Source organism: Octopus sinensis, linkage group LG10 (genome assembly GCF_006345805.1).
Source record: "Octopus sinensis linkage group LG10, ASM634580v1, whole genome shotgun sequence".
Lineage (NCBI taxonomy): Eukaryota > Metazoa > Mollusca > Cephalopoda > Octopoda > Octopodidae > Octopus > Octopus sinensis.
Genome location: NC_043006.1, coordinates 70,864,649 through 70,884,160, shown reverse-complemented (window position 1 = coordinate 70,884,160; position 19,512 = coordinate 70,864,649). Strand labels below are relative to the sequence as shown.

The following is a 19,512-nucleotide window of genomic DNA, read 5'->3' as shown; positions in this document are numbered from 1 at the left end:
GGGCTTCTTTCAATTTCCATCTACCAAATCCACTCATAACGCTTTGGTTGGCCCTAGGCTATGGTAGAAGAAACTTCCCCAAGGTGCAACACAGTGAGATTGAACTCAGAATCATGTGGTTGAGAAGCAAGCTACTTACCACTCTGCCACGCCTGCATCTGAGTTCAAATCCCATGATGTCAGCTTTGCCTTTTATCCCTATGAATAGGGTCAATAGAATAAAGTATGGAGGCAATGTAATCAACTTGTCCCCTTCCCTCAAAACTGCTTCCCTTGAACTCTACAATGGATGGGTATCCTGTTCAGGAGAAATATTGTGATTTTGGTCACTTATATGCCACAGAAACTGGGTCACTGACCTTAAGAGTGTTAGGGCTCAAGGCGTTTAAGGCTCAAGAATAAAAAAACAAAAAAGGGAAAAACCTAGAATAACTCTATTCCATGAGTTGCTTCCTTTTATAAGACAGTATTATGTGATTTGAGGAGATTTGGCTGCTATTTATAGCAGGTTGAGTGGTTCCCTCATTGGCTAGTTATTATCAATGCTGCTGTTGACCGACTACTGGTCAGTCCCTTTTGGGCTGACCTATAACAGAGAGATGCTGTATGCTCATCATGTAGAGTAGTATCTGATTCCAAACATTACCTGATACACATCATGGCATTATTATTTAATGCCAGGTCAGGCGGTGAGCTGGCAGAATCATTAACATGCCAGGAAAGATGCTTAGGGTTATTTTGTCTGTCTTTACGTTCTGAGTTCAAATCCCACCAAGGCTGACTTTGCCTTTCATCCTTTTGGGGTTGATAAATTAAGTGCCAGTTGCATACTAGAGTTGATCTAATCAACTGCCCCTCCCCCAAAGTTTCAGGCCTTGTCGCTAGAGTAGAAAAGAAAAGATAAGTATTTAATGCCAGGTCAGGCGCTGAGCTGGCAGAATCGTTAGCATGCTGGGCCATATATTCAGTGGCATTTTGGTTGTCTTTATATTCCGAGTTCAAACTTCAGCTAGGTTGACTTCATTTTTCATCCTTTCAGGGGTCGATCTTATAAGTACCAGCTGAACACTGGGGTTGATATAATCGACTTACACCTCCCCTAAATTGCTGGCCTTGTGCCAAAATTTGAAATCATCATTTAATGACAGGTAAAGGTAGGGAGCTGATGGAATTGGTATCATCCTGTATAAAATGCTTAGCAGTATATCTTTTGGTCCTTACAGTCTGAGTTCAAATTCCAATGAGGTCCTTTTGGGATCAATAATATAAATACCAGTCAGCCGCTGGTGATGGGGGTGAGGGTTGATGTAATTGATATCCCCCCTCTCAGAATAGCTGGCTTTGTGACAAAATTAGGAAAAGTTATTTAACCCCAGGTTAGGATTGATGGTGTAGAATTATGGCCAAACAGTAGTCTGGCAAAACAAAATCAGTGTAGTAGGTTTGAACTCACGACCTATGAATAAGCAGTCTAATGTTTTAAATACTAGGACATGTTGTGTGGGGCTGTAGTGTAATTATGTGGACATGTTGTGTGGGTTGTAGCGTGGGAGTGTAATGTAGTAAGGAAAATATGTGCAATGTGGAGATGTTGCCCAGTAGTGTAGTTTCATAATCTGGATATGCTGTTTGGGGTATTGTGTGTGTGTGTGTATGTGTTTTAGTGGTTAGAGTATTTGGCTCATGATCATAAGGTCCTGAGTTCAATATTGTCTTCTTGAGCAAGTCACTTTATTTCGCGTTGCTCTAGTCCATTCAACTGGGAAAAAGTGAGTAGTACCTGTAATTCAAAGGACTAGCCACGTCTTATTCTGTGTCATGCTGAATCTCCCCAAGAGCTACATTAAGGGTATGCATATCTGTGGAGTACTCAGCCACCTGCACATTAATTTCACGAGTAGGCTGTTCTGTTGATCAGACCAACTGGAATCCCTGTCATTGTATCCGACGGAGTGCCAGTCTTTTTGCTTTGTGCATGTGTGTACATGATCAGTATTTAAGTCATTAATATGTAATAACAGAATATTTACAGGTGAAGTTAATCAGTTCCAGAAGCAACTGTAACTGGATAATTAATAATGATCAATTAACTGTTGTTGTCGCTTATCCTTAGATCAGCTGAGATCCAATAGATATATAATCAAAGCCATTCATTTCTGAAACATTAGCTTTATTTAAAGATGGTAAAGTATAGGCATAGGAGTGGCTGTGTGGTAAGTAACTTGCTTACAAATCACATGGTTCCAGGTTCAGTCCCACTGCGTGGCACCTTGGGCAAGTGTCTTCTACTATAGCCTTGGGCCGACCAAAGCCTTGTGAGTGGATTTGGTAGACGGAAACTGAAAGAAGCTCGTCGTATATATGTATATATATATGTGTGTGTGTGTGTGTATATGTTTGTGTTTCTGTGTTTGTCCCCCTAACATTGCTTGACAACTGATGCTGGTGTGTTTATGTCCCTGTAACTTAGCAGTTCGGCAAAAGAGACCGATAGAATAAGTACTAGTCTTACAAAGAATAAGTCCTGGGGCCGATTTGCTCAACTAAAGGCGGTGCTCCAGCATGGCCACAGTCAAATGACTGAAACAAGTAAAAGAGTAAAAGAGAGTAAAAGCGTGTATATATATATATGCTGGATAATGTTGGGGGTGTTTCACACTGCAGTGTACACATAATACATCTAACCTACTGTATTTGATAGCCTATAAGACACACCTTTTTTCCCCCAAAAATGGCTTAAAAAATCCCCGTGTCTCATCAACTCAATGTAGGCTGAAAACTCAATTGCTGTTTGTACATATTGTACATTACTGATGATGGCTTGGTCTTTTTATTATTTTTTCCTTAAATCTGGAGATAAGAGTTTTTATTGAACATTCAATTTTTTCCCATATAATACTGTTTTTTTTTTATCATATATTTTATAACAAATTGTCCTGTGGTATAATAATCGGATTTGTTAGTTCGCAAGACACAAACAGCAACTAATGTTTACCATATTTTGGGAATATACCGTAAACTACAGTATCATTTATTATTATTGACACTACTGAAAGTGCTTGTAACTAACACTAAATAATTTACATAAAGATAATGGAAAATACCAGCATTTCTAATACTATATTCTACAAGAAAGAACAACATGGTAACATCAGAGGGGATAGGGGAGGATTCATGGATGGCAGGGCGTTACTAATTGCCTATGGTACGTATGTTTACAAAACGTGTGCTGCCATCTATTGGTGAACAATCGCCTATGGTATGTTTATATTGAATGTGGATACAATAAATTGTTTATAATTACCGGTAATATCATTAAGTAATACAGGTAAGTGGAGGAATTAAAACATTTATTTTAGTGGTAATTTATTTTACAAAAGTATAGCCTAGGCTAGAGTGTGTCCTATGCACTCATGCGTCTTACAGGCCATCAAATATGGTATATAGTAAATATATAAACAGGGCTAATTAGGCTATTTCTCTGTAGATTGAAAATAATAACGAACAGCCTTAATTGATTTTCAAACCTTACTAGATTCTCATCAGAGGTGTCTGCATTAAGTTAACCAATCCCAGAGCAAAAAGCAACCAATTTGTTTATATACTCAACAATTTCAGCAGCTACAGAAGACTGGCGCCACTAATTTGTAGACTGTAAGTGTTACCACTTTATATAATAGCAGGGGCCTATCAATAGGGATCTCAGTCCAAAGGCAAGCTGGCAGAAGTGTTAGCATGCCAGGCGAAAATGCTTAGCAGTATTTCATCTGTCTTTACATTCTGAGCTCAAATTCTGCCGAGGTCAACTTTGCCTTTTGTCCTTTCAGAGTTGATAAATTAAGTACCAGTTGCATACTGGAGGTCGATCTAATCGACTGCCCCCTCCCCCAAAATTTCAGGCCTTGTACATAGAGTAGGATAGAAAAGGGATCTTAGTCCATACAGTTTCAAGATATGCTATAATATATGTAACCTTGGTGAATGTTTATACATGTAGTGGTATATATGTGTGTGTGTATATGGGAAGGCATGTGGCTTAGTGGTTAGGGTATTCAACTCATGATTGTAGGGTCACGAGTTCAATTCCTGGTGGCGTGTTGTGTCCTTGAGTAAGATACTTTATTTCATGTTGCTGCAGTCCATTCAGCTGGCAAAAATGAGTAGTATCTGTATTTCAAGGGGCCGGCTTTGTTGTACTCTGTGTCATGCTGAATCTCCCTGAGAAATATGTAAAGGGGTACATGTGTCTGTGGATTGCTCAGTCACTTGCATGTTAATTTCACGAGCAAGCTGTTCTGTTGATCATATCAGCTGGGACCCTCATCGTTGTAATCGACGGAGTGCTCCTTTTATATATATATATATATATATAGAAATTCGGGGTGAGTACTTGATAATTATAAGCACCTGTGTATACCGTTTGGTGGTGTAGGTGGTGGAGTAAATTGATCAAAATAAAAACATGATGCGAGGGATTCAGCGGTACATATGTTTCGGGCCTTTATTAGACAGATTTATAACAATGCATAATGTATGTCTGTGGCCTTCTTCAGCCGCGCACAACAGCTTCCACAAGGACATGTGTTACATCAGAAATTCTTGGTTGGGGATGCAAATCCTCCCATTCGCGTACGACATAATGCGGCAGCAGCATAGAATTGAAGCGTCCATCTCTTTCTTCTCTCAATGTAGGATGAAGAAAAATGGATGTTGAAGTAATGTAAATAAATAAATACATGTATATACGTGAAGATGGGCGAGAATTCAGGACGAGGGATAAAAAATGTATAAAAAGTGTAAGTATAGAAAATGTAGAGCATAAAGAGATATAAGATGTAAAGGGGGTATAAAGAATATACAGAAATATAAAGAAATATAAATAAATGTAAAGGCATAAGGTTATAAAGTAAAAATAGAAATAGAAATAAAAATAAAAGTAAAAAACATGATAAAAATGTAACAAAATATAAAAAAATATAAAGATAAGGGATGTATAGAGGTTAAGGACCAAGCATGGTGGTCAGGAGATTGATAAAATTTAGTTGTAGAATTGTCAGTAAATCAACAGTTTCGTCTGGGGACCTAATGCGTTGTAAATCAGAGCTGTTGAGCGTTTAATCTGGTTCCTTGAATTATTTGGACTTCTAGTACATACATACCAACATGGATACACACACCCATATACACGCGTACATATACGCCTCCAAGCCTATAAGCATACACACGCACTCGCGTGTAAACATGCATATAAACACACACACCCACACGCACGTGCGTACACATACATACATACAACAGAATATCCGCATGTATACACGGACACTATACGTGTACACACTCACATGTACATACGCGCGCTCATCACTACATACACACACGCATATGCTCACGCTTCCAGGTCTAGATATAAGATATTAAAGGAATCACGTCTATGCGTGCACGCACACACGGCTGTGTGTACGTATGTGCGTGCACACATACACCTACACACACACACTTATAACTCTTATAATTTTTATAATTTTTATATTTCATTTCTAACTATTACATTGTATTTCTTATTTTATACTGTATTTCTTACTTTTATTTCTAATTTTTACCCTTACCCTCATTCTTACCCCTAACTTATCGCTTTACATCTCTATATATGTTTATTTACTTACCTATAGATCCACTTTTGACTATGCAAGCGTCCGTGTACGTATGTATACGCATACATACATAGACGCGCGCATATATGTACATGCATATTTTGATATCTTATAGCTATACCCATATGTCTCTGTGTGTGTGTGTAGGTGTATGTGTGCACGCACATACGTACACACAGCCGTGTGTGCGTGCACGCATAGACATGATTCCTTTAATATCTTATATCTAGACCTGGAAGCGTGAGCATATGCGTGTGTGTATGTAGTGATGAGCGCGCGTATGTACATGTGAGTGTGTACACGTATAGTGTCCGTGTATACATGCGGATATTCTGTTGTATGTATGTATGTGTACGCACGTGTGTGTGGGTGTGTGTGTGTTTATATGCATGTTTACACGCGAGTGCATGTGTATGCTTATAGGCTTGGAGGCGTATATGTACGCGTGTATATGGGTGTGTGTATCCATGTTGGTATGTATGTACTAGAAGTCCAAATAATTCAAGGAACCAGATTAAACGCTCAACAGCTCTGATTTACAACGCATTAGGTCCCCAGACGAAACTGTTGATTTACTGACAATTCTACAACTAAATTTTATCAATCTCCTGACCACCATGCTTGGTCCTTAACCTCTATACATCCCTTATCTTTATATTTTTTATATTTTTTTATATTTTTTTTTTAATATTTTTTTATATTTTGTTACATTTTTATCATGTTTTTTTACTTTTATTTTTATTTCTATTTCTATTTTTACTTTATAACCTTATGCCTTTACATTTATTTATATTTCTTTATATTTCTTTATATTCTTTATACCCCCTTTACATCTCCTTATATCTCTTTATGCTCTACATTTTCTATACTTACACTTTTTATACATTTTTTATCCCTCGTCCTGAATTCTCGCCCATCTTCACGTATATACATGTATTTATTTATTTACATTACTTCAACATCCATTTTTCCTCATCCTACATTGAGAGAAGAAAGAGATGGACGCTTCAATTCTATGCTGCTGCCGCATTATGTCGTACGCGAATGGGAGGATTTGCATCCCCAACCAAGAATTTCTGATGTAACACATGTCCTTGTGGAAGCTGTTGTGCGCGGCTGAAGAAGGCCACAGACATACATTATGCATTGTTATAAATCTGTCTAATAAAGGCCCGAAACATATGTACCGCTGAATCCTTCGCATCATGTTTTTATTTTGATCAATTATATATATATATATATATAAGTGTGTGTGTGTGTGTGTGATATATACATGATTATCTTGCACATAGTTACACACTGAGTAAGAAACATGCTAGATCCAGCGACATACACACACAAGCTAGAGTAATGTATAATACTGTATGTATGTGCATCTGTATTAGTTTGAACTTGTTAGGTGAAACACAGGGAGGGAGGGGAAGGATAAGTGGTATGTGTGTGTGCAGAGGGGAGTGAGAGATAGAGGAAATAGAGGGTAGGTGAAAAAGTGTGTGTGTGCGTGTTGCAGGGAGAGTAAGGTGAAATGGTGAAGAGGAAGAAGAATAAAGTAAGATGGAGGTAGAGTAACAGTAAATGCCAGTGGCTGCACTATGCTCCAATCTGATCTGACAATGTTCTACAGCTGGATGCCTTTCCTAACACCAACCCCTCTGAGAGTGTAGAGGGTGCTTTTTGCATGCCACCAGTACAGGAACCACGTCTGGCGGCCCTAGCATTGATCACATTCGGATAGTGCATTTTATGTGCCACTGGCATGGGAGCCAGTTGGGGGCACTGGCGTTGGCCACGTTCAGATGGTGCTTTTTATGTGCCAGTGGCACGGGAGCCTGTCCGGCAGCCCTGGCATCAATCACTTTCGGATAGTATCAGATCAGATTGGAGCATAGTGCAGCCACTGGCTCTCCAGACCTGTCAAACCGTCCAACCCATGCCAGCATGGAAAACGGACGTTAAATGATGATGATGAGGTGTAAGGTAGCAAGTTGGCAGAACTGTTAGCATGCTGGACAAAATGTTTAGTAGCATTTAATCCATCTTTACATTTCTCAGTTCAAAATTCCACTGAGGTGGACTTAGCCTTTCATCCTTTCATGGTTGATAAAATATGGTGTAATCAACTTCCCCCTCCCCTCAAAAACCTCTCTGCTGAAATTTGAAACCATTATTATGAACAGGTGTAACATACACTACCATACTTACAATTCATACCACTTCCCTCCATTGGTTATGTCGAGGAGGGTTCGAAATGATCTGATTAACAGAACAGCCTGCTTGTAAAATTAATGTGCAAGTGGCTGAGCACTCCACAGATATACATACCCTTAATGTAGCTCTTGGGGAGATTCAGCATGACACAGAATGAGATGAGGCTGGCCCCTTTGAATTACAGGTACAGCTCACTTTTTCCAGCTGAACGGACTGGAGCAACTTAAAAAAAAGTGTCTTGCTCAAGGACACAACATGCTGTGAGGAATTGAACTCACTACCATGTGATCATGAGCTGAATATCCTGACCACTAAGCCATGTGCCCTCACACACACAAACAGTGAGAACTGGCCAGTGACAGAAATATTTGATGATGAATCTGTCAGCCAATACTGACCAATAAAATGTGTTCATGCTGTATCTGGTCAGTGAGAAATAAACCAGTGGTGCACTGTTTTCTACTCTAGGCATAAGGCCTGAAATTTTGGAGGAGTGGGGGAGTCAATTAGATTTACCTCAGTATGCAACTGGTACTTAATTTATCGATCCCGAAAGGATGAAAGGCAAAGCTGACCTCAATGCAATTTGAACTCAGAACGTGAAGACAGATGAAATACCGCTAAGCATTTCACCTGGCATACGAATGCTTCTGCCAGCTTACCACCTTTCATTGTGCGGTATATTCTTTTCTACTCAAGGCACAAGGCCCCAAATTTTTAGTGGGAGGCAGTCGATTAGATCGACCCCAGTATGCAACTGGTACTTAATTTATCAAACCTGAAAGGATGAAAGGCAAAGTTGACCTCGGCGAAATTTGAACTCAAAACATCAAGACAGATGAAATACTGCTAAGCATTTTTGCCCAGCATCCTAATGTTTCTGCCAGCTCGCTGCCTTAACCAGTGGCATATTGATGTGATGCTATATCTGGCAAGACCTTATTGACCAGCAGATAATATAAATGGTCAATTACAACGTTAGGTCAACCATGGTCAAACCAGTGACTCAATAAGGATAGCCCAGTTGCTAAACTATAATAATGATCATCCAGATCCTTTTCTATGACAGCCCTTCAGCCAAATTTTATTGTGGGGGCATGAACATTTGAGAATGTAAGAACATGGCAATATGTGTTGTCATCTTCAAGAAAATAGGAATTTGATGCCAGGAGGGTTAGTTATACTATACAGAGCAGAGCAGCTCCGTCTTAGCCATTTTTAATGGTGCCTGTGTATATCCTAGACAGTAGGGAATTTGTGAAAGGAAGTTTGCTTGCTATGTGGAAGAGGTCATGTGACTATAGAAAAGCTTTCTCATTGGTTCTGATTGGTTGTATGAGAGTGTATGTGTGTGTGTGTTTAGATGTATACCCAGGTGTAGAGATAACAAAAGAGGGGAAATGATCACACACACACAGCACAGATATATGTATATACACACACATGAAGTCCTCACCTCATCATAAAATTTTGTGGCATGTAGCATGCAGAGAGACTGGAGAGAGAGACTGGGGAGAGAGAGACTGGAGAGAGAGACTGGAGAGAGAGAAGGAATTAAAATGGCTGCTCAGTGGAGGGAATGAGTAAAAATTGCATGGGTGAGTCACACATAAAAACACACACGCACAATATTACAGTAGCCTGCCTCATACACACACACTATTATGATAGCAAATATCACACACACACACACACACACTTATGCAAATATAAACAGTGTAAGTGTAAGATGTGTGTGTGTATATGTTTAGATTAGAGACTATCGTGTGTATATAGGTTTGTGTAGAGTGATGTATGTGTGTGTATACTCAATGAGAATTAAATGAGAGAGAGAGAGGGGGGGGAAACGTTGAGTGAGAGAAGGCAGAGTGGGAGAGAAAGAAAGAGAGGGACAGACAGACAGACGGTGGTGGTGGTGGTGGAGTATAATAAAAATAGTGGAAGGTTGCTAGAGACAAGTCAGACAGTCCGTGTGTGGGGTGGGGGATTGTTAATTGGAGAAGGATCCAGGAAGTTGAGGGTTACAGATTAGGGATAGAATATAGTAAAAAAGGGAAAGAAAAAAAGGGAGAGGAGAGGTGTAGATGTAAATCACAATAGAGAGAGTGAAGGGTGTCCTGCTGATAACCACCAAATCTTATTGGAGGAGAAAGGGTGCAGGAGCTCCTTAATGTCCCCTCCCACCCTTTACTCATGCAGCTCCAAGAGTATAAATGCCATCGGCACGGGCACCTCCCTGCGCTACATCACAGATGCCTCTGCTGCTACTACTGCTGCTGCTGCTGGTACTGGTGCTGCTGCTGCTGCTAATACCCTTTCCCAATCATCCGCCAATCTCCCGTCACCATGCTATGACTCAGTTTATATTATACCCAGGAGCGGAGAGGGGTGGGGAAGGGAAAGGAGAAGCATAAATGCGAACGTGCATGCGTGTGTGTGTGTGTGTGTGTGTTTGTGTGTGTGTAGAAAATTGCCAAAAGTCAGACTACTTAGATGTTCAGAGGAAATAGTCACACTAGTATATATATATATATATATGTATGTATGTATGTATGTGTATATATATATATATATATATATATATATATATATATTATATATATATATTATATATATATATATATATATATATATATATATATATATGTATGTATGTATGTGTGTGTGTGTATTGTTGTTATTTGGATGTGGTTAGGGGTGGGGAGAAGGGGTGCATGCGTCCCACAGACTCAGACATGGGGGAAAGGTTGCAGTGATGATGGAACTTGGACTTATTAGGATGCAAGTGCACATGCACTGTACACACACACACACACATACACACACAATATACAGGGCTAGGACAAAATAATGGAAACATCACTTTTATTCAACTTTTTTCTGATATTCTTCTATTGGCAACATGACAAATCCAAAACTGTTCTAGTTTGTATATTGGTGTTTATATGCATTATTTATTCATTATTATACTTCATGATATAGCCCTCTGCTTTTTTTTTTCTTTTGCAGATATTTATATTTAAATAAGTTAAAATGCATGACCTATCTGATTTCCAAATAGGACAAATTGCTGGAGCATGGAGGAATGAAACTTCATATATTAAAACTGCTGAGCTGTTGAATGTTTTGAGAGGCACCGTCTCAAATATCATGTTGGTATTCCAAAACAAAGGTAAAAACCAGCTCTAGTAAACATAATTCTGGACAGAATGGAAGGCTCACAGAGAGAGACCACAGAATAGTGACATGTATTGTGTCTTAAAACCATTGAACTATAACAGCAAAAATGACAACAGAGCAAAACCACTATCCTACCAACCTTGTGTCAAACAAAACAGTTTGTTGTGAGCTCCATAAAAGTGGATAACATGGGAGGGCTGCAGTTGCAAAACATCTTTTGTCCCCCATCAACAATAATGAATAGAGAAAAAAAATGATCTCTAGACTATTAGAAATGGTCAATGGCTCAGTGGAACAATGTCATTTTCTGTGGTGAATCATCCTTTTCTCCCATATCAGGGCAAATTTATGTATGGAGACATTTCAAAGAAGCCCTTAATTCTGATTGTTTGGCCTCCATCTTGAAGCATGGAGGTGACTTTGTGGTGATTTGGGTTGCCATATCATAGAATTCTCTTGGTCCATTGGTTGTTCTGTGTGGTAGAGTTAACGCAGCTAAGGATTAGCTGAGTATTTTGGCAAATCATGTCCATCTATTGGTACAGAAACTTCCTTGATGGTAGTACAGTTTTCCAGGACAACAATGTGCTGATTCACAAGGAAAATGTTATTCAAAATTGGTATGAAGAGCACAAAAATGAAGTAAACCACCTGGACAGGTCCCTAAAATCACTGAATCTGAATATAATAGATTTATAGTGCATTTTGGAGCAGCAAGTGAGGAGCTGTTTCTCTTTGCCATTTTCACTGAAAGAGTTAAAGCAGGTTTTACTTGAAGAATGGCTCGAAATTCTCCAAACAACTTTTCAGAACCTGTATGAGTCAATTCTTCAATGTATTAAAGCTGTGATTAATGCCAAAGGCAGACCAACTCCTTTGGAGTTCAAGATGGAAAAAGTTCAGAGAGCTATTATCTTGGTTGGTAACAAAAGGTTTCCCTTTCAGAGTGAAAGGCATATTGTATGATACTTGTGTATGAACAGCAATGCTATATGTTAGTGAAATGTAGGCTGTGAATGCTGAGGATATGCAAAGACTAGAAAGTGTGCATATGTAACAAAGTGCAAATGTATCGAGAGAAAAACTGGACATAAAGGGTATCAGATGTAGTATGCAAGAGAGATGACTGTGTTGGTATGGTAATATGATGCATATGGATAAGGACAGCTGTGTAAAGAAGTGAGATTTCTAAATATGGATGGGACTTGTAGAAGCGGGAGATCTAAGAAGACATGGTATGAATATGTGAGAGTTGTTTGAGTAGAGCTTAGAGATGACGGTATGGACATGCGATTGTCATGGGTGGTATTTAGGTATTTAGAGTAGAGTTAGGTAATGATGGTAAATTTAAGACCAAATACAAACCTTTTTAATTTTAGCATCTTTGATCTTCTCAAGGGCGATACGGATTTTCTCAGCCTGCAGTCTTGCCTTCTGCTCCTCCTGCAATGTACAAATAATAGTTGTAATAGGAAGTTACTGTAACTCATATGCATAAGTATATAAATAGGTGGGTGTGTACACATATACTTGCAATATAAAATAACACATTCTGCTTCCAAATGCATAGAATACATTTTTTTCAATTTGGAGACACCTTAGTTTTATGACTGTCTAAATATACAATCGTGGCACAAAGTTTGGAACATAGGCCTGAAAATGAGAATTTTTATATTAAATGCCCAAATATATATGTTGTATATATTTGAATTAAATTGTACTTGGGCATAACAATTTCAATTTTTGAAAAAATGTTTCAAATTTTTGGCATTGACTGTACTTGTGTTATTCCACACACATATAACAGTGCAGAGTTATTCATCATCATCATCATTGTTTAACGTCTGCTTTCCATGCTGGCATGGGTTGGACAATTTGACTGAGGACTGGCGAACCAGATGGCTGCACCAGGCACCAATCTGATCTGGCAGAGTTTCTACAGCTGGATGCCATTCCTAACGTCAACCACTCTGAGAGTGTAGTGAGTGCTTTTACGTGCCACTGGCACGAGGGCCAGTCAGGCAGTACAGGCAACGGTCACGCTCAAATGGTGTTCTTTACGTGCCACCGGCACGGAAGCCAAGTTAGCATGTTATTACTGCAGTAACACAATAATGTGTACACACAACTGCTGTAATACCCTGTACTCCTATATGGTCTCAGTACAATGGTTAGAGAACCTTACATCCCAATTTAGGGTACATACTCCTGTTATACTGACTTATCATAATATAAGTTTTATATAGTGTATTAGAGTATAATGTATTTCACTGTGGGGTGAACTGTTTATACAGGGTAAAAGATATGTTGTACTCAGGGTACGTGCAAGACAATTCATCAAATCTGACTGGTTTGTGTGAAGACAAGACATATATAACAAATGTGTGTATATAGTAGTATTGTATGCAATGATTATAAATTATGGATATATTCAACACCAGTGTATATAACAATTACCATGACTACCATTAGTGCTACAACAAAGACCACAACGACAGCATCACCAATCCTTATAACTACTACCACAACAACAGCAACATGAATCCTTATAACTACTACCACAACAACAATAATAACGACAATCTTATTGAAGTTATCAATCTGAAACAACCACCACTACCATCTCTACCATAATCACAACTTCATCCTCATTACCACACTGACACCATTATCATCATCATTGTCGTCGTCGTCATCATCATAATCAAGTGTCTGCTTTCTTTGCTGGCATGGGTTGGACAGTCCAACAGGAGATGGCAAGCTGGAGAGCTGTACCAGGCTCCAACTGTCTGTTTTGGCATGGTTTCATTGACCGAATGCATTCCTAACACCAACCACTTTACAGAGTGCACTGGATGCTTTTATGTGGCACCAGCACAGGTGCTTTTTACGTGGTAACAGCAGCACAGGTGTGTTTTATGTGGCACCAGAAAAGATGCTTTTTTTTTACATGGCACCATTAAAGGGGCTTTTTACGTAGCACCAGCACAATATCCCACCAAATGGGTTTATTGAAATTCATATCTTTTTTCCTTAATGAAACCATGGGCCATTATCTTTGGAAAAACTGCTGTATTATCAACCCTTTACCATTCAGACTACCCTGTCCCATGTCATACTTATTTATTCATGTTGTTTTGAATTAATCTTGCATTATCTCTTAGCTTCAAGATTTTGATAATGCGCCTGTTTATTTTAAGAACAACATTGCAGGATAGTGTGAGAGGCTGGATCTGGCTGGTTTAAATGCTAAAGGGTTAATATTCATGCATTTAGGTGGGGAAAACAACAACAGCATCAGTAACAGCAACAACAACAACAGTGAACATATGATAACAGTAAGAAAGTAACAATGATTAGGCATGAAACATTTTGGCGCAGCTGTTTCGGTGCCCTCAGTTTGGCATTGTTGATTCAATGCTGATATTTTAATGTTTCTGGTGTTCTCTCCCCTCTTCACTTTGTCTATGTATGTAAACATATGTCTGTGTATGAGGAGAGGGACCGTAGTTAGGTTGATTACATTCAATTAATAAATTGTAATGTTTTCTTTCCCACTCTCCCTCACTCCTTCTATCCGTGTGTGTGTACTCTTTACTCTTTTATTCTTTTACTTGCTTCAGTCATGTGGCTGTGGCCATGCTGGAGCACCGCCTTTAGTCGAGCAAATTGATCCCAGGACTTATTCTTCGTAAGCCTAGTACTTATTCTATTGGTCTCTTTTGCCGAACCGCTAAGTTACAAGGATGTAAATACACCAGCATTGGCTGTCAAGCGATGTTGGGAGGATAAACATAGACACACCAACATATACACACACACATACATATATATATATATATATATACACATATACGACGGGCTTCTTTCAGTTTCTGTCTACCAAATCCACTCACAAAGCTTTAGTCGGACCAAGGCCATAGTAGAAGACACTTGCCCAAGGTGCCATGCAGTGGGACTGAACCCAGAACCATGTGGTTCGTAAGGAAGCCACTTACCACACAGCCACTCTCTCTCTTTTTTTTTTTTGTTTCCAATTGCCTGAATGAGTTGAGTATCCAATCAGTTGTGCCAAGCTGACAGCATCAAAACGGCTGCATTAAATTGTATCATTCCAACAATAGCAATAGTAACAAAAAGTATTGCTTTGAGGTTTGGGACAGTTGCTGATACACACAGAGACATTGTGGGACACTCCCAAAGAACAGGCACGTGACTAAGATGGGTCATTTGCCATCAACACATTCCAGCCTCTCGCCCACATACATGCTGTCTCATCTGTCTTCTCAACAACTACTACTGCTGCAACAATGACAACAATGGTCTCTGCTCCTTGAAGCTAGCTTATCTTGTGTCATCTCCTCTCAGCTATGCCCTTGTCACTTATTTCCTATATTACCTCTACTATCTCAAGCTCAATACTAACCCAAATACCAAGCCCTTCCTCACCAGAACATTGCCCCTCTGGAATTTCCTCCCTGCATTGTTTTTTTCTGCAGCCATTAACTTGCAACCATTCAAGAAGAATGTTAACCACATTGATCTCAGAACACTTGGAGAGCCTGTGAAGACCATGGGCATTGGTCCCATCCTCCAGACCAACCAATGTAGAAGGCCCAAAACACTGAACAATACAAATGTGAGCAACATTAACTATAGCAACACTTAACAATACAATAACATCAGCGAGCATTATAATAATAATAATAATAATAATGATAAATAATAATAATAATAATAACAGTAAATGACAATAATATTAAACAAGAAAAGCAATATCAAAAGATTGATAGCAACAGTAAAAATAAATACCAAACATGTAAGAACAACAAGATATTAGGTTCTATCTTCTCTGCCACATACTAAAACCTTCGTCTATGCTAAGTTTATTTTGGGACTGCTTGATTCTAGGCTTAGCTTCCAAAACTGGAGTTTTTTCTCTAATTCTTTTACAGATTCAGCTATGAGAACTAGATCGTCAATGAATAAGAGCTCCCATGTAAAATTCTTCTATTATGGCTTGTAGGACTATAATGAATAAGTGGGGACAGTGGATCGAACCTAAATGAACTCTTACTTACACATTAAATTTATCGCTGAAATGGTTATTGGTCTCACTTTACTTAATGCATCTTTGTACAAGGCTTCTACAACCCTCCTAAGCCAATCATCAACACCTTGTTTCCTTGGTGACCACCAGATGTAACTGGTACCTAGACAAGTGCCTTCTTCAGGTCAATGAAGGCCAAGAATAATGGCTCACTCTTAGTCAAGTATTTTTCCTGCAATTGCTTTATTAGGAAGATTGTATCCCTGGTACCTCTTCCAGGCACAAAATCACAGATGTTTTCCTTTAAGGTGTTTCCTTTGCCTTTGTAGCAGTTTACAATGATACTGCTATATCAGTCATTGGGTATGACTTATTCTTATAACTTAGCTATCCTGGAGTTAATAATATATCCTATCTCACCAAATATTTTGAGTACATTTGCAACTGTCCCTGATGGACTCACTGCTTTTCCTCTATCCATGTCTTTAATCAGTGTATCTACAATGCTGCTTTCAACATGAATGACTGGTGCTGAAGGGTCAGCACAAGGTAGCCCCTTGTGCTATACACATTCAATAACCTCTCATAATAATACTTCCATACCATTTTCTTGTCTTCCATCTCAATAGTAAGGATGCCTTCATCATTCCAAAGACACCTCTCACCAATGACATCTTGGTTCTCTCTAACACATTACCTGGCAATTCTGAATACTTCATACCTCTGATTCTCACATTGCAAGACAGGTGAAAATTTCTCCCATTAGCCAATTATCAAATCACCTAGCTGCTTACTGTCTTCTCAACCATGTCCACCACCATATTAAATTAGCTTGTCTGATCTGTAGATCTAAGCAGGTTATTTCACAGAAATTCCCATTGGCGTAGGAGTGGCTGTGTGGTAAGTAGCTTGTTTACCAACCACATGGTTCCGTGTTCAGTCCCACTGCATGGCACCTTGGGCAAGTGTCTTCTACTATAGCCTTGGGCCGACCAAAGCCTTGTGAGTGGACTTGGTAAACGGAAACTGAAAGAAGCCCATTGTATATATGTATGTGTATAAGTTTGTGTGTCTGTGTTTGTCCCCCCAACATCACTTGACAACCGATGCTGGTGTGTTTAAGTCCCCGTAACATAGCGGTTTGGCAAAAGAGACCGATAGAATAAGTACTAGGCTTACAAAGAATAAGTCCTGGGGTCGATTTGCTCAACTAAAGATGGTGCTCCAGCATGGCCACAGTCAAATGACTGAAACCAGTAAAAGAGAGTAAAGTTGTTATCTACACATCAAGTATCTAAATATTTCTCTCTACAGTGAAATGTGTCAATCTATTCCCAATTGTAAGGTCTTTTCCAATTCCATATCATTCTTCTCCATGTCATCTTTCATTTATACATCTTCCTAGCTCTGACTTTGAAGTCACTAGCCATCAATCTATATTGTATAGTGCATTCTCCACCAGGTATGGTTTGAGTTTTTACAGTAACCCTTCTGCCCTGCTCCTTGGTGAGAATGTAATTTATCTGACTTGTGTGTTTGCCAGATTGGTAAGTGGTGAAATGTGGTTGGCTAGTTTCCTAAAGTCTGTGTTGCAAATTGGTAAATCAGTTGCATCAGAGAACTCCAGGACCCTTGCACCCATCTTTGAAAAATAAAGGGAAGAAAGAGAAACCAGGGCAGTTGAAAATATGAAAACAAAACCTAAGGCCTTCTACAAATTTGCAAAAGAATATGCCTCGGTGCACAACAAGATAGGGCCACTCACTGTTTGAAGAAAACAGTCCAGTGACTGCAGACTCCACAGGGGTAAGTGTACTACTAAATAAACAATTCCAAATTGTTTTTACCTCCAAACTTGGAAATATACAAATAAGCAAGCTTGGTGAGTTTTTCAACACAGCAGATCCACACAGGGAAGAGGAAATCATCAATTATATTGACATTGATGAGATGAGTCTGAACTCAGCCATGGGCCCTGACAGTTTTCCAGTTAAGGTTTCAAATATCCTGTTCACAAAGGAGGAGTGAGAGCAGATGATAAAAATTACAGGCTTCTCTCTCTGACTTCACAAGTTAAAGCTGTGGAATGTAGTGTCAGAAGGAAGCTGATAATGTTCCTAGAAAATAACTTGTTCATTAACACACACAACATGGCTTCTGGCCAGGAGGGAGCTGCCTCATACAACTACAACAGTATTATGACTGGTTACTGAAACAACAGGTCAACTGTTCAAATGTGAGTGTGATATACCTTCACTGTGCCAAGACTTTTGACAAAGTTGGTCATGACATTATTTTCATTATTTACATTTGACGGATACTTGTCTTCATCTTGTTTGTTGTTAAAATGTTTCGGCTGACATATCCTCCAGACTTCGTCAGGTGTCTTGGGGAAATTTTGAACCTGGGTTCTCATTCCTAAGGTATTTTTCAATGTTATTATTATTATTATTATTTAGGTCACTGCTTGGAATTGAACTCGGAATCTTGGGGTTAGTAGCCCACGCTCTTAACCACTACGACATATGCCCATGGGCATACGGCGTAGTGACCTGAATAATAATAATAATAATAATAATAATAATAATAATAATAATAATAATAATGATAATAATAATGATAATAATAATAATAACATTGAAAAATACCTTAGGAAAGGGAACCTAGGTTCGAAATTTCCTCAAGACACCTGATAAAAGCTGGAGGGTATATCAGCCGAAATGTTAACAACAAACAAGATTAGGACAAATATCAGTGAAATTTAAATAATATAAATAATGTACATAATTCCTCATCTCTTAAATATAGAACTGTATTGGTCATGAGATGATGTGTCACAAAGGATGTAACTTTGGCATTGTTGGTAAGAGGCAGACAGCTGCAGTCAATGGGGCCCTCTCTAGGAGGCATTGATACTAAACAGTGTCCCTCAGGGAATTATACTGGAAACTACTACTGTTTATGGTGGCTCTCTCAAACATGCTCTCAATCATACAGTCACCCACTCAAAGTAACTCAAAACTACAGAAAGACCCAAGTACATGAATGAGCTGGAGAAAACAATATGCACGTCAATGCTGTGAGTGTGTGTGTGTGTGTTCAGAGGGTATGTAATTGCCTGCATGAATATATTTGTCTATGCATGAAGAAGTCCCATTTCATCACTAAATAAGGGCTGACCAACACACCAGCAGAACACTGGGGATGAATGGATCACTTCACTTCACTACCACCAGCCAGAGACTGTTCCACTCAGTAGCTACATAGGAGTGACCACACTCAATGACTAAACTGGGATAGTTCCTCACACACATGCATAATAGTGGGAGAAACCTACTCTAATATTAGAAAAGAGTAATCCACAATGCTCCATCTATAAACTGCCCTGCTCTGTAATTAGATAGGGGCAATTTCACTGCTGGG

General features: G+C 39.0%; 1 protein-coding gene across 9 annotated transcripts in view; it reads right to left on the bottom strand.

The window, feature by feature from the left end:
- LOC115216424 (ras-associated and pleckstrin homology domains-containing protein 1) overlaps nt 1-19,512 on the bottom strand; it is a 529,703-nt gene that overhangs the window by 21,166 nt on the left and 489,025 nt on the right. For all 9 annotated transcript variants that reach the window (XM_029785747.2, XM_036506776.1, XM_036506775.1 and 6 more), the window contains one exon: nt 12,405-12,482. In XM_029785747.2, the coding sequence (XP_029641607.1) occupies nt 12,405-12,482 (78 nt within the window). The remainder of the gene's footprint in view (nt 1-12,404; nt 12,483-19,512) is intronic.